General features: G+C 35.4%; 1 protein-coding gene across 1 annotated transcript in view; it reads right to left on the bottom strand.

Moving 5' to 3' along the window:
• The window catches only part of tbc1d32 (TBC1 domain family, member 32), a 39,219-nt gene that overhangs the window by 8,758 nt on the left and 15,555 nt on the right, over positions 1–14,906 (bottom strand). The window contains exons 24-31 of the mRNA XM_016537596.1: positions 10,019–10,141; positions 9,309–9,417; positions 6,464–6,557; positions 5,783–5,908; positions 4,352–4,435; positions 2,657–2,726; positions 1,278–1,393; positions 364–518 (exon numbers count right to left, since the gene is read on the bottom strand). Coding sequence (XP_016393082.1) covers positions 364–518; positions 1,278–1,393; positions 2,657–2,726; positions 4,352–4,435; positions 5,783–5,908; positions 6,464–6,557; positions 9,309–9,417; positions 10,019–10,141 — 877 coding nt within the window. The remainder of the gene's footprint in view (positions 1–363; positions 519–1,277; positions 1,394–2,656; positions 2,727–4,351; positions 4,436–5,782; positions 5,909–6,463; positions 6,558–9,308; positions 9,418–10,018; positions 10,142–14,906) is intronic.

Raw genomic sequence — 14,906 nt, 5'->3', positions numbered from 1 at the left:
AAAGGAGGAGTGACGACAGTGTTGGACGAGAGAGGAACAGGCCTGGAGTTTATTTTGTGTTTTGGTTCTATTTGTGCGCGACAGTCGTCCGCGAGGGGCTGTCGTGCTATTTTGTGTTTATTTTATTATTAAAGTTTTCTTTGAACATTCGCCGGTTCTCGCCTCCTTCTTCCCAAACTACGAACGTTTGTTACAACAGGTATTCATTTAAATGACTTAATTAGATTTTTTTGGGGCAACCTACTACTTTAATGTGTTGCGTGTACAATTCGTTGCTCCGGTCTTGATGATAGCTACCCCAGCATGTACTAAAGGTTGACATGAATGAGAAGAAAGAGAGAAATGATACAGGCTGTAACTCACAGAGCTGTGCAGTCTTGGGGGCCACAGGAAGGCAGACGGCAGCAAACGGGAGAAACGCAAGAGCAGACTCAGAGAACGACCCACGTCGCCATGCATGAGCAGAAAAACTGTGGAGGCAAACCAATCGTGACCAGGATAACCACCCTGAAAACAGGCTGACAGTCGAGTCAAGGAATCTTCAATACATTCTAGCGGCTGACCTATTTTTTCCAACAGCTACGATGTCAAAATAGTGGCCAAAAAGTATTTAAACATTAAAGTCATTGATCTCAAGTGAGTGAGTGATCTCAAGATTATTTTGTGATTTTTAGTAGATAAAGTCTAGAAGTGTCCTAGCAGATCATTAACATGTTCCGCTAATGTTTAACAATAACTTGATCAATTATTTTTGATCACATAAATGCAGCCTTGGTGAGCATAACTTTTTTTCAAAAACATAAAAAAATTCTAAACCCCAAACGTCTGAACAGCAGTCTATGTATTGTTTTATCATTTAAAACCTAATGAAAACACTTCAAAAGTGTACTTGGGCTATATTTATGATAATATATTTTTATAAACGAATGCTATGTTTTGTTTACAATTATGTTTTGGGGCTAATTATTCAAAATTCATTCCAAAAAAATAACTGAAAACAGAAAATGCGTCCTATCAATGGATGGTGGTAGATTTTGGAGCTACTATTTGACTAATGCATATCCGATACTAAACTTTTATCTATAAAGGAAAACAGCATGAAGAAATTTAAAATGGCATTCAGCTTATCATGATTAGTGATTCATCCACATTAACATAAATCAATACTTGGTCTACAGCAAATTAGAATATTGTGCACAGTCAAATGTAACATCTGAATTTTTGCAGCAATTTGCATGTCGTTTGATTAATATTATAAAGTGTAATGAGAAGGATACATAGCTCAGAAGTGACACTGACTCGTTGTTGAGAGAGGAACTCCTGACAGTGCTTGAGCAGAAGACACAGATCCTGCTCTGAATCTTCTCTCAATAGCTTTAGGAACTTGCCATACCTACACACACACACACACACACACACACACACACAAACAGTTTTACATAGCAGCTTCATTTAATACCCCATTCAATAAGACCTTGTTAAACAAAGGTGAAAATACATTGTTAAAATGTTCTTCCCCAAACACCAACTTACATACATTTACATAATTAGAAATTTCTCAAGGCAATATTTCTTGACTAATAAGAACAAATTTCGCAACCAAATTAAATTCAGTTTTATCACGCATGTACAGTCTCTCCCTGGGAAACAGCACCAAATGAAGGTTAACAGAGAGTTACAATTATCCCAATGTGCTGAGCACTAGAATGCATTGCCTGATTACAGTCATTGTGGATTGCCTTAAGACAAAATATCTAAATGGGTTCATATTGAGTTTAACTAGTGTGCTGACATACCGCAGAATGCCAGTGGCTTTCAGTGGAGCTGAAATAATTTCTGAATATTCACGCAGCAAAAATCCCTTTCCTAAGCAGTATTTTTGTCCTGTCTTCCAGCACAAATATCTGAACATTTTTTAAGTAAAATACATGTGTTTATTAATAATAATTACATTGTTTTACTTTCATGATGATAATAATAATAAAAAATAAATGTAATATAATATTTCTGTATATAATGTATATATTTCTGTAATATAATGTTTCTGCATGTTTTATGAAGGCAAATTCATTACTTTTTTAATTCATTTTACCTAAAAAAAATTAAAAAAAAAAGCTTAACCAGAATATGAAAATAACTTTTACTGTACATTCTGATCACAGTGTAAGAAGTGCTGTTCTTCCTCCATATTTTTGTCTTGTTTTCCAATAGATACATTTATTTCAGAATCAAAACAACTTCAAATAAAACGTCTGAGAAATTGATCAAAATAAAGTGAGTAATCTGCCAATGGGCTAATAAATAATTCAAAAGGAAAACAAGTTTTCATACCTCACTGACAGATGTTTGTTCTTGTTTCAAGCATCACTTCATTATGTTCACTTTTAATGTTATTTTTTGCAGTGCATGCATGCAACATTTAATGCCATGACTATGAATTCGAGACTTTCTGCTTCGATGGAAGACCTTTTTAAGACCTTCATTTGTGAAAGGGAGAATTAAGACTTTTTAAGACCCTGTATAAAATACATAATAATTCATTTCTATTGTAAAATATATATTTTTAAGTATACATTAGTGTTTTAACAAAGGACTTCAAAGTTGATTCACAAATCCTAACCCTAGCATTAAGTTTAGCCTGGATATGGCATATTACCTGAGGGATATCCCCACACCTAACTGCTCCACAGACGACAGGCTTCGAGTCTTTACACTGTGGTCCACCACTGAAACCAAAAAAAAAAAAAAGAAATTACATCCCATTTGCACCTCCTCTTCAAATACCCATTTAATTTCAGTAAATGGAGCACAGAGTAGCAAAAGAGCACTGCAAAATGTGCTGTTAAATAATACATTTTCATTTCAGCATCGGCTTACCCACAAATCAACATCAGCTGCGTGATCCACATTCATCATGCTTAAGAATGGCCTTAATTGAGTGAATGCCCTTGGTGAGACGGAAATGGGCCCACTGATATAATTATGGGGCCATTCCTCCATCCTCATTAATATAACAACAATGTCAGGATTGTAATGATGACATAATGCAGATAGATGTGCACCTTGTGAAGTGACTGGTCTTGACTGGCTGGCAAATGAACCAATAGGAGAGAAGGGTTTAGGCGGAATGACAAATCATACTTCCTGCTGCTCACATCAGTCAGCGATTATGACATGAACGGCTAAGTGAGATGAAGTGTGACAACTCACCCCCTACTCCTCTGCTAAATGAGAGGGGAGGATACGGACCTAGAGGCAGACGAAAGGAGGAAACGAATGCTAAAGTAACATGACACCATAATACTTGCCATGTCAGGCATCCATACATATACCCATATATCCTATTTGGGAAGTTTTGGGGATTGAGAAGTCTGATTGATTTTTGTAAATTCTCATCAATTAATCGATCACTCAAAACTTTACCCAGAAGCTGCATTTCATGTCTTCTTTCTATAGTAAACTCAATATTTACTAAAGTATTTAAAAAAGAGACTTCAGACTTGTAAGACTTCATAAATGAAAGAAGATGCTTGTCATTAATTAAAAGTTCACGAGCTTACCAGAACCTAAACCACTAACAATCTCCATAGTTAACTGAGCCCTGACCCTCACCATACTTAAAAACGAGTTATCAAAGACTTTCAAAGTATGAAAACTTTAACTCTCTGACACTGAATAAAAAATGTGATGTTTTGAGAGGGTAGACGGTTTGAAAGATGTTTAATTGATGTCATGGAGTCAAATACAAAGCAAAATAATCATACATTTCAAGGTTTATTATAAATATTAAAACAATAATAGGGTTAGGGTTGAGAGGGGTGTGAATTTTGTCAAATCATTCTTTTGAAGTGGTCACACTACTCAAGCGCAAGCCAGAAGATATTCCTTGCAGCTGGGATTTAAACAAAAGAGCATGACCAATTTTATTTCTGAGAACCATTATGTTTAATAAATGAAAACCCCACAAAGCCTCAACTATTTGCCCATTTTCTAAATAATTCTGCTTGTGTGAATGGAAAGCTGACAAATCTCGTCCAGATGGATTTTTACAATGAGCATACCATGGTGAACTAACAGCATGTCCTAACCAGGTGGGATGCAGAAAGTTTCAAGCAGAAAGCAATTTTTTTTTTTATCATAATCACCTTCAATCAGAAAATATATAATGTTTAATGTATAGTTATGAGAAGCAGGACTATGATACACAAAGGTATATTCATATATACCCTTGTGTGTTTTTTATTCCATATACACCCTCTGAAGTGAATGATGTCTCTGTTAGCTGTCTGCAAGTTGGTCACATAAATAAAAAAAAATCCTTTCATTAAACATTAAAGTGCTGTTGACTGACCTTTATATTCTGCCGGTGGAAAGAAGCAGTCGGTGGATGAAGACGAGAGATGCAGCACGACCCTCTCCAACAAATCCGCAAGAACTGTGAGAGAAAAGATATGTGAACCGTCAAGGCAATTTCCTTTGAATCAAACCTCAAATCTCCAGCAAAAGAGCCTCTTTCGTATAAGGAGCGAATGCTAGAGAAATCAAAGAATGTCTTGAGCTACAGTACACCGAGTTTAAATACAGATCTTTCATGAAAAAGTTTACTTGTAATCTCATTTCTTTAGTGTTGCATGTATTTTCCTGTTTGTTGAAATGCATAACTCCAACAATGCTTAAAACTCAGGCTGCACAGCGAGAAAATACGCTGAGTGTCTGTTACTTGAATATCACTTTAATTAAGACAGAAAAGCCTAACACAGTGTTACACTGAATCAGACATGGGCAGGCATACAGTAATAGCATGTACTAAGACACTGGCCAATGGTAAACATTCACAATAGAACAAAGTCCTTGAAATATTTTACTATTTTAATCCAGAAAACACACACATTCAAAGGGTTTTACAGCTCTATTATTAATATGTTGAAAAAATAATTGTCTTTCATTTCTGTGGAAATCAGAAGGTAAATTTCAAGGAAAAAGACCATAAATGCAAATAACTTTGGTCTACAAAAAAGCAAGTGTGCACTTCATATTGTAAACAATCTATTCTGAATTTACAGAATCTGGTCTTTCAGAATTAGAGATCCTGAATACATAAATTTATAAGTTTTCTTTTCCAAAATAAATAAAAGTTGGAACATATAATGCAACAGAGTTGTTTTGAATTTAAAAGGGTCATATCATAAATTTTTTATCATTTTATTTGTGTTTCCTCCAGCCAACTTTTAATTTGCCAAAGCAGTCATAATTTAGTTTTTTATGACTATTTTCCACTATCTCTCTGACCCTTAAAATTAAACAGGCCGTTTTGTGCTGTTGTGCCTTTAGATCATCAATGTAAATGCTCTCTTTGCATGTGAAATGAGTAACAACACTGACTCACGAGCTGCGGCTTTGCTGTCAAACTCAATATAGTTTGTGCTGCCCCGTCTTTCAACAACAGCCTCTTTGCAAATCCTGCATTAAATTATGACAGGATCACGAAACAATTTGCTCTGAAATTTGCTGCTGAAAAGAATAGGATAGTAGTAGGATAGGATAGCTGCTGAAAAGGATATTGTTCATTCTTCTGGCGTTAAGAAGAAGGGTCTGTGAGACCCTCTTAGTAGTTATCCTACTTCATCCTTGTTACCTCACGGTGACCGGGCAAACATATTGTTTTAAACAGATATCTGATTTCTCATTTTGATCCCTTTAAATGCAGTAAAACTTCAGTATAAGATTAGAGAAGCTGGGTATCTTGCTGTGAATTTCAAACAGAGCTGAATGTGGGTCATACCGTATCCAGTGAGAGTGTTTGACTTTGTAGCCATGATCTTGCAGAACTGTCTCCTGCAGTCATCCATCCAGCTAGCATCTCTTTCTGTTTCTTTAGACGAGGCCAAGAAAGCACTGATCTCTGACTCTGAGAAGAAACAGGCACAGTGCTCATTTTTAACAGTCAAAATGATTGTCTTCTGGCAAAAACAGTTGAACACAGTACACAACAAATTAATTTACTGATTACATGCCCTATGGCAATCTGTGACTCTGACTTGTAACTACTAACTGTATAACTTCTTGGCCTTCAAAATAACAATATACTGTCTCAAGCCTAACATTTAAAGACAAGCCGAAATAAACACCACTGAGGCACTGAATAGGCCTTCATTCACATACTGATGCTTCTTCCTAAAGGAAGAGTGTTTTCTAGGCGTTAAGAACCTCTAGTCTCTATTTATTGAGCTGGAAAAAGCTGTCACATTGAAATAAAGATGTATCGCTATAACAGTAAAGAAGAGAAATGAGTCTGTCATAAAGAGAGAATGTGTCCTTGAAGTTACTACAGAGTAGAACCATGTAAAACACTGAATTAATCTAATGGTTAAATAAGAGAATTGCTTTCATAAATTACAAAAATATCACATAACACATACATACAATATAGTAGGATCTAATGCTTTAAACATATTGTTCTTACCCTGTTTAGTGCGGAGAGTCTTGGGCACGTCAAGGATGTAATATTTAGGCAGGGGGTATGTAGACACCATTGGCCATGGGTAAGGGTCATTCCCCTAAGGGACAGATGGGACACTTTCCATAAATATGGTATACTGTGGTTTCCTATTATTATTTTTTAAGCTACAGGAGGCAAAATCTCATGTTTTTATTAACTGTTAATCTATTGATGTATATAACATAACATTGTACAATGTAATTTTGGCATATTCTGTTGAACTGATATTTAATGTGTTGCAGAAAAAGTTAAGTTAAGCAGCTGTTTTCAACATTGACAATAATAAGAAACATTTTTGAGCACCAAATTTGCATATTAGAATGATTTTTGAAGGATCATGTGATAATGAAGACTGGAGTAATGATGCTGAAATTTCTGCTTTCCCATCACAGGAATAAATTATATTTCTCACAATACAGTAATTAATGTTTTACTGTTTATGATCAAATAAATGCAACGTTCGTGAGCTTAAGAAACTTTCAAAAACATCAAAAAAATCAGTAGTGTATAAAAAAAAACAGTAGAATAGTAACTGTAGTGTATTTTAAATTATTTTAATTTCATTCTCATTTTAATTCGCTAAAACATGATACTCACAGTAGCTGTATTATAGCTGTGAGCACAACACTGTTACCACATACATTTTTTTTAATGTATGGGGAAAATACAGTTATCAATATCTTCACACCAACCTTTGGTCCAAAACAAGCCAGACACTAGTACTGAATGACAGCTTACTCAGGGAATTCAGTCTGACCTCCTAATGTCAATTTTTTTTCTAAAAGCATCCCTTTTCACTGTGCCAAAACACATTTTTTCCATTGCTACAATAATAAATATTTATTGCAGTTTCAAATCAAGAGTCTAATTTCAGTATAAAACGAATGAAAAACAAAGGAGTTACAGGGCTTTGTTTGTCAAACACAAAAGTGTGCAGGTTTATATTTAGTTCCAGTCGTTGCAATCACCTAAAGATGTGTTGAGTCATCAACCAGAGCCTCATCCTATATGTCATGAATGTCAAATTCTGTCATCACTCAAAACTATCACATATGCATCTACTGCCTTGTTTACAAATCTCTTTACATTACAACAGAGGCTTTATCGGCAAAGCTCTTTTTAGAAGCATAATATTTGTTTCCTCGCATGATTCCTGAGACATCTGAAATACAATCTACATAAGCAACTGCCAAAGCTAGTGGTCGACCGATATTGGTTTTTTGACAGCCGATGCCGATGCCGATGCCGATATCTTGGAAAGCAGGGTGGACGAAGGCCGATATAAAGCAGATATAATTTTATTTATTTTAATTAATATTTAAGAAATTTGAAATCATTTGACAATTGATAAAAAAATAAATGCGTTAAATAAACATACTTATACTTCAGATGACAAAGTATTTTTTTTTACAAATAAATAAATATTTAATAAAAATATAATTAAAAAGGAAGTAAACACTGTAACCAACAGGGCACTCAGTATTCTGGGAAGTTTGTGTGCATTAATCATATTTTTTCAAATAAAGCCAAGGTAACACTCATTTTACATACAGCACAGTGAAAATGACATGAATATGACAGTGGGCAAATGCATAAAGCGCAGCATAATTTAAATCACGAGTTTAAAGTTTGTCGATCGCGCGTCTCCAGCGAAGCTGAACTCTTCTCCTGTCCGCATTCCATTCGCACGGACCGACCATCACGCAGAGAACACGCGTTAGTGGGGTTTTTTGACAGCCGATGCCGATGCCGATGCCGATATCTTGGAAAGCAGGGTGGACGATGGCCGATATAAAGCAGATATAATTTTATTTATTTTAATTAATATTTAAGAAATTTGAAATCATTTGACAATTGATAAAAAAATAAATGCGTTAAATAAACATACTTATACTTCAGATGACAAAGTATTTTTTTTTACAAATAAATAAATATTTAATAAAAATATAATTAAAAAGGAAGTAAACACTGTAACCAACAGGGCACTCAGTATTCTGGGAAGTTTGTGTGCATTAATCATATTTTTTCAAATAAAGCCAAGGTAACACTCATTTTACATACAGCACAGTGAAAATGACATGAATATGACAGTGGGCAAATGCATAAAGCGCAGCATAATTTAAAATCACGAGTTTAAAGTTTGTTGATCGCGCATCTCCAGTGAAGCTGAACTCTCCTCCTGTCCGCATTCAATTCGCACGGATCGACCGTCATGCAGAGTACACGCGATCATGCAGGATACAAACGCACACTTCATAAGATCTCACAGCTGGATTCGACTAAGTTTGCAAGGTTTTTGAAATTAGATGTTCATTAGTCATTCAAAGATTTGTTTAAATGATATAAATGCGTATTTGCTGAATGCTGACGGCAAACAAGAAAGTATTATAATGTTTGCCTTTCTATTACTAATAATATAAAAGCAATCGTTATAAGACTTTATATGTATATATATATATATATGAATACTGATATATTAGACTCTATTTATGTTTCTTATATTCAAAACATGGGATGTAGAGAAGGCATCTAAAATTAGAATATTAACTGGGGACTGTTACAATGACTGCAAAATTGTGAAAAGCATCCGGCATTGAATAACAGATTAAATCTCACTTCACAAAACCTTTTCCTAACTGAATATCCAGTATAAAACTGCTTTTAAATGGTAAAATAAAAAATAATGTGTATTGCAACCAAATTACATCTGGTGACACTTTGCTTCCGTGGTACTATATCTACAACATGATCAACTCAACACAGTTTATTGTACTACACATACAAGGAAGGAAAAAGGAGATGCTCTCACTTTCTGCAGGGCTCTGGGAGGAAGTCTCCTCTCAGACGGGCCACCAACTGTACCGATTCGAACAAGGATATGGTTTCTTTCCACAGACGGTCCATCAATGATGAATTCCCTGAAGATGATGAAGCCAGTATAAACAAACAATATACAAAATCAATATATACTGTATCTACAGACGCAAGCTATGAAGGGCATATGAGGCCATTTTTTATGAATAAATAAAAGTATTTAGTTATAAATAAATGACAATAAAATTTTTTTTGATTTAAACAATTTTTTGACAGACTCCTAAAATTCCTAAAATGTGTTTTCTCTTTATTATGGCAGGTGGTCTAATAAATTGCTAAGCACTGTATGTTTTCATAGCATTCAGTTGGAACGTTTGTTTTAAGGACATTGGGCAGAATGTGGAATAGTGTGTTTTTGTCAATAAAATAAAAAAAGAAAATTGTTTGTTTTTAATCCGATTAATCGGGGGGGAAAATAATCGACCAACTAATCGATTATCAAAATAATCGTTAGTTGCAGCCCTAATCTACAGTATGCTCACATTGTTAATTCAAATTATCTAAGCCTATGGTAAATGAAAAAAAAAAAAACACAGTTTTTTAAATCTATTACTTTTGGAAAGTGACTGTTGGTTGACTCTGAATTAGTGTGTCGTGCTGAACTACATTCAAGGGAATGCAGGAAAGTGAGAGACGGTCACTCACCCTTCACCTGTGGGCGGCTCTGTGACATTGTCCCTCTGACCCTGCAGCAGTAACCCAGAGAGGTTATACTGAGACTCCAGCAGAAGAAAAGAATCCAGGTTACAGCACAGCACGCTCAAGAGCCTGAATGAGCACAGATGGAATAAAGAAGTGTTTACAGGAAAACAACTAACAAGCAACATTACTTCAATTTTACATAGCTGAAAAGTGAAAAATGCTGGTTTATCATCTCCCAAAATCTTTAGCAATCCATCATCATGACATTAGCAAAAAACTATGACATTTGCCTTTAAAATCAGGTGTGGAGCATCATTTTAGTGTCATTTATGATCAAGAAGTTTAGTCTTTCGAACAGCCAGCAGTAGTTGTGTGTACACTATTGGAGAATATTACATTTTAACTCCATGACACATTACCAGGGAAATTAGCATGGAAGCTGTGAGAGTAATAAATCATGAAATCCTGCACTGGACTGATGAGATGAGGATATTCTGTATGAGTGGAGAACAGTATAGTGACACGTATCAGTTCTGGAGAAGCCAGAGGGACTGAGCTGCTAGAATGGTGAGGTGACACAGATTTTCCTCTCTAATGGTTTCTAATGATGTGATTCAATGCAGCTGAGCAAAGCTGATTGTAGAGGGTTTTCAATGCAGCCATTAAATGGCATTGTACTGTGACGGAGGTTGAATCAGTGCAGCATCAGCGCTTCGTTTGCAGCTAAAAACTACAACAGTTTTCAATCTACATTTTCTTACTACAAACTCCATCTACTGTGGAGGCAGAGACTCTAGCTGTGTGCCTATTCACATACTATACTATACCCAAAAGTATGCACCTCGGAAAATAAATACTGAGCATGCAGTAAGTGTTCAAGTATTAGCATACTACCACACTGAATCACTGAGACTGGATGCAACTGTTTTATAACCTTCCTACAGTACCTTAAAATTCATAATCATAAATAATTTTTATGTTAAAATTCTCCTATCTCAGCTTAAAAATGCAGAGACAACTATAAGCCATTTGCAGGTAGGTGGAAAGAGTAAAAATGGCATGTTGAAAGGAGTAGATTAATTCATAAACGTCATGACTCATTAGTAGACATTACCTATGTCTAAAGCTCACTTGAATTTGTTCTCGATCATTAGACATGATGTTATAGTGCCTGAAACCAGTTAACTGGAGATGTGCCTTCAGACAAAAATGCTGACTGTGAAATCAGCAGCCCTAGATCTGGACGCAGTCTATTCTCTGCTAATGGACAGCGACTGTGATCACAAAGATGAGTGAACTATCCAAAGTATAATAACTGTCAGATGTTTGGATAATGATAATCCTAACTGCACTCAGCTCTTCAAAGTCTAGGCAATGCTAAATGTATTTACGCTGCACTGATGAAAGATTCTGTGATGCAACACAAAGGGCAGAAGATTTCAGATTAGATTCACAATTGCAAGCGAAAGGGATTTCGATAATCGATTATGTGTCAGAAATACATCAGCAGTGGTGATAAGCCTAAAATTTAAACATTTGTACATCATATATATATATATATATATATATATATAATATATGATAAAGTTTCTATTTTAATATATTTTAAAATGTAATTTATTCATGTGAAGGCAAAGCCGAATTTTCAGCAGCCATACCTCAATTACTACATCAATATTTAAATTTTTATCTTAAAGAAAAATCAAACACCTTTACAGGTCAGATACATAACCAACAATACTGGTTAACCACATTTATTTTTATATTGCATAGTCTCAAATCTGACACAAGGGGGCAATTTATCTATACACATATGTGATATTATAAATTCCTGAGCTGAAGGACTTAACAACACACCCGGAGTAACTGAGGGCATGAACTGCATGCTGATATTTCGCAAACGGACCATACTCCACAAACACAAGAGTGTGGGATTGGGTCATATAGCATGAGGGTCTCTCCACAGACACAACAGTCACAGTTTTGTCATTTCCCACAGACCCATGCCCAAGAACTCATGTTGCTTTATGTGCCTGTTCACCTCTCGTTCCCTGCCATCCCAACAGCCAGACATCTCTGAGGCAATCTCTATTCATAAACCAAATAGGTCCCTAAAATCCAGTAATCTTGCTCTCCTCTCTATTCCTAGATCGAGGTTCCATTGAAGAGGTGATCGAGCCTTCGCTGTTGTCTATGGACAAATTACCAGCTTCTATTAGAGCTGCGCCCTCTTTGCCAGTGTTTAAATACCTGCTTAAAAAACATCTTTTGTCAATAGCTTTTATCTAGCCATGTAAATTGTATTGTTATATTGTGTTTAGCTGTTTTATGGTTTCTTATTTGTTTTATTTTAGCTGTATTGTACAGCACTTTGGATCAACCGGTAGTTGTGTGAAAGTGCTTTAGAAAGAAAGAAAGAAAGAAAGAAAGAAAGAAAGAAAGAAAGAAAGAAAGAAAGAAAGAAAGAAAGAAAGAAAGAAAGAAAGAAAGAAAGAAAGAAAGAAAGAAAGAAAGAAAGAAAGAAAGAAAGAAAGAAAGAAAGAAAGAAAGAAAGAAAGAAAGAAAAAAATAAGTAAATGTATTAAATCACAGATTTATTGCACTCTCTGGCTTTTGTTATCATTATTCCAAGGAATGTCATCCGTTTAATCTTGTTAGTGGAAATCACAGTTCACGGTTACTTTAAGAGTTATCTTAGATAAGTAGATGAGAATTCAAAAGAATGAACCTTGACTCATTTCTGGTGGTTGGTTTAAGAGTTTGTTTGGTAAGCTTATATTATGTGCTGATCAAACACTGTGTGGCTGTTTTCTTAGTCTTCCTTCCTCTGGGATGGTGTAACCTAGTGGATGTCGGCAGATAACTGGAAGGTTGTTGGGGAGTGGTAATATTACTTATTAGTAAACGGACTTGAAGATTTCCCAGTGCAGATTTCGCAATGTATTCAAGTAGGTCATGTGGATTCACCACACTGAACAGAAGAAAGTTGCTTAGTTTGAAAGTGATCTCCGTGTTAGCTGTGCTTAATATATCAAGACATTATTGACAAAAGGCCTTTTCCCCCCACCCAGTTTCGCCGAAATTTCACTAATGTGACTGCACCTTTATCTAGGGACCAGACCATCATAGGGGCTGTTCTGACATGCAACCACCCAGAACACCCTAACAACTGCATAACAAAATATTAAAGCCACCACACACATTTTCTTCAGAAAATCAAGTTAGTAATTGATACTTCCTCTTTATTTCTCTGTATTACTCTCCTTTATTTCATCATCTCACTAACTTTTGAGTGTATAAACAATGTACTCAACCCATTATTATGAACTGTTCCAGATAAGCTGGGTAATTATGAAAATGACACATTTATATATATTTTTACCAGAATATGCCTGAGGATCTCACTCTGGTCTATGCCACAACTTACATCTTGACTATATTAAGGGATAGACAACAAAACTAACATGACAGCAACAAATAAACAGCACTCGGTTTTATCACCGCAATCGATCTTTAGATTGCCAAAGGCAACTTCCTCTGCACTGAGGCGAAATGCCATATAAAGATTTAGATTCAGGCGGAATAACACAAACACACGCTAAGAAACACACAGAATGTTTATTTAAAATCTCAATCAAAATTGAGACTTTAAAGGAACACACCACTATTTTTGAAAATAGGCTCATTTTCCAACTCCCCTAGAGTTAAACCTGCTGCACCCATGGTACTGCAGCAAAGTTCCTTGATTATTACGCCGGAATGAGAGTATAGTTCCTAGCCATATCGGCCTAGAAAATCGCAACTTTTCATTTTCCGTCGGTCTTAGTACACGATGTAACTACAGAAGAGTCAAGTTTTAAATAGGAAATATATCGAAACTCTTTGGTCATTTTTGAGCGAGATGCTAACGGTCTAATCAGATTCAATGATCTATGCTAAGCTACAGCTAAAAGTGCTACCGCCAGACCCAGAGATCGGCTGAATGGATTCGAAAATGGTCAAACTCAACTGTTTAACTCTAGGGGAGTTGGAAAATGAGCCTATTTTCAAAAATAGTGGCGGGTTCCTTTAATCTAAGATCTCAGCTGTCATGCACCACAGTGTGGATTAAAATGATTGAAATACTCAAAAAAGAAACCTTTTCATATCCAGAAAATTTTTTACACTTAAATAGATAACCTAATCTTCTGAGATTGAAAAAAAAAAACTCTCGTATTCCACCTCAGTGGTTCTCAACAGGGAAAAACAATGGCTGAACACAAATAATAACTTCTGCTGTCAAAAGGCCATACATCGAATTGACCTCTACAGTATTTTGGCACTAGCCTAATTAGGCAGATGCCAACACTGGCAGGTTGCTTTGGCATCTCCTCATCCATGAAAAGCATCAATAAAACTACACGAGACAAAATAAAACACGATAAAATAAATAAGCTCACTTGCTGAGAGCGTAAACCACAACGTGTTTTTCATGTGAAACCATCATGAAACCACTGAACGTCTGTTGAGTTTTTCAAAAACAACAGGATCTGAACACATAGTAAATCAGCAAAAAAGAGAGGCTGTATAAAATTCAGGTGCTATCATGTAATAAATTATATTGTTGGGCTGTTCACTGTAATATTAATACATTATTTTTATTACTATCTTGTTCTTAATACTCAAATAATTTTTCTTTTTAGAGACCTAGATTCAGGTTTCTAAAAAAGGCTCTTTATGAAATGTGGAGGGCTACGGTATGTTATACTCATAACGATAATATTGACATAATCCTTTTTAATATAAATACCACTGGTAGGGGAAATAATCGCCGCAGCACTATTTATCTATGTAAATGTGATCTCAGCCTGCGGTAAGTGATCTAAAGAGCTAACCCCATTCTGTTTCTTAT

Source organism: Sinocyclocheilus rhinocerous, unplaced genomic scaffold, assembly GCF_001515625.1.
Source record: "Sinocyclocheilus rhinocerous isolate Xijiao unplaced genomic scaffold, SAMN03320098_v1.1 scaffold185, whole genome shotgun sequence".
NCBI lineage: Eukaryota > Metazoa > Chordata > Actinopteri > Cypriniformes > Cyprinidae > Sinocyclocheilus > Sinocyclocheilus rhinocerous.
The sequence above is the reverse complement of the archived record's forward strand: the minus strand, read 5'-3'. Positions and strand labels throughout refer to the sequence as shown.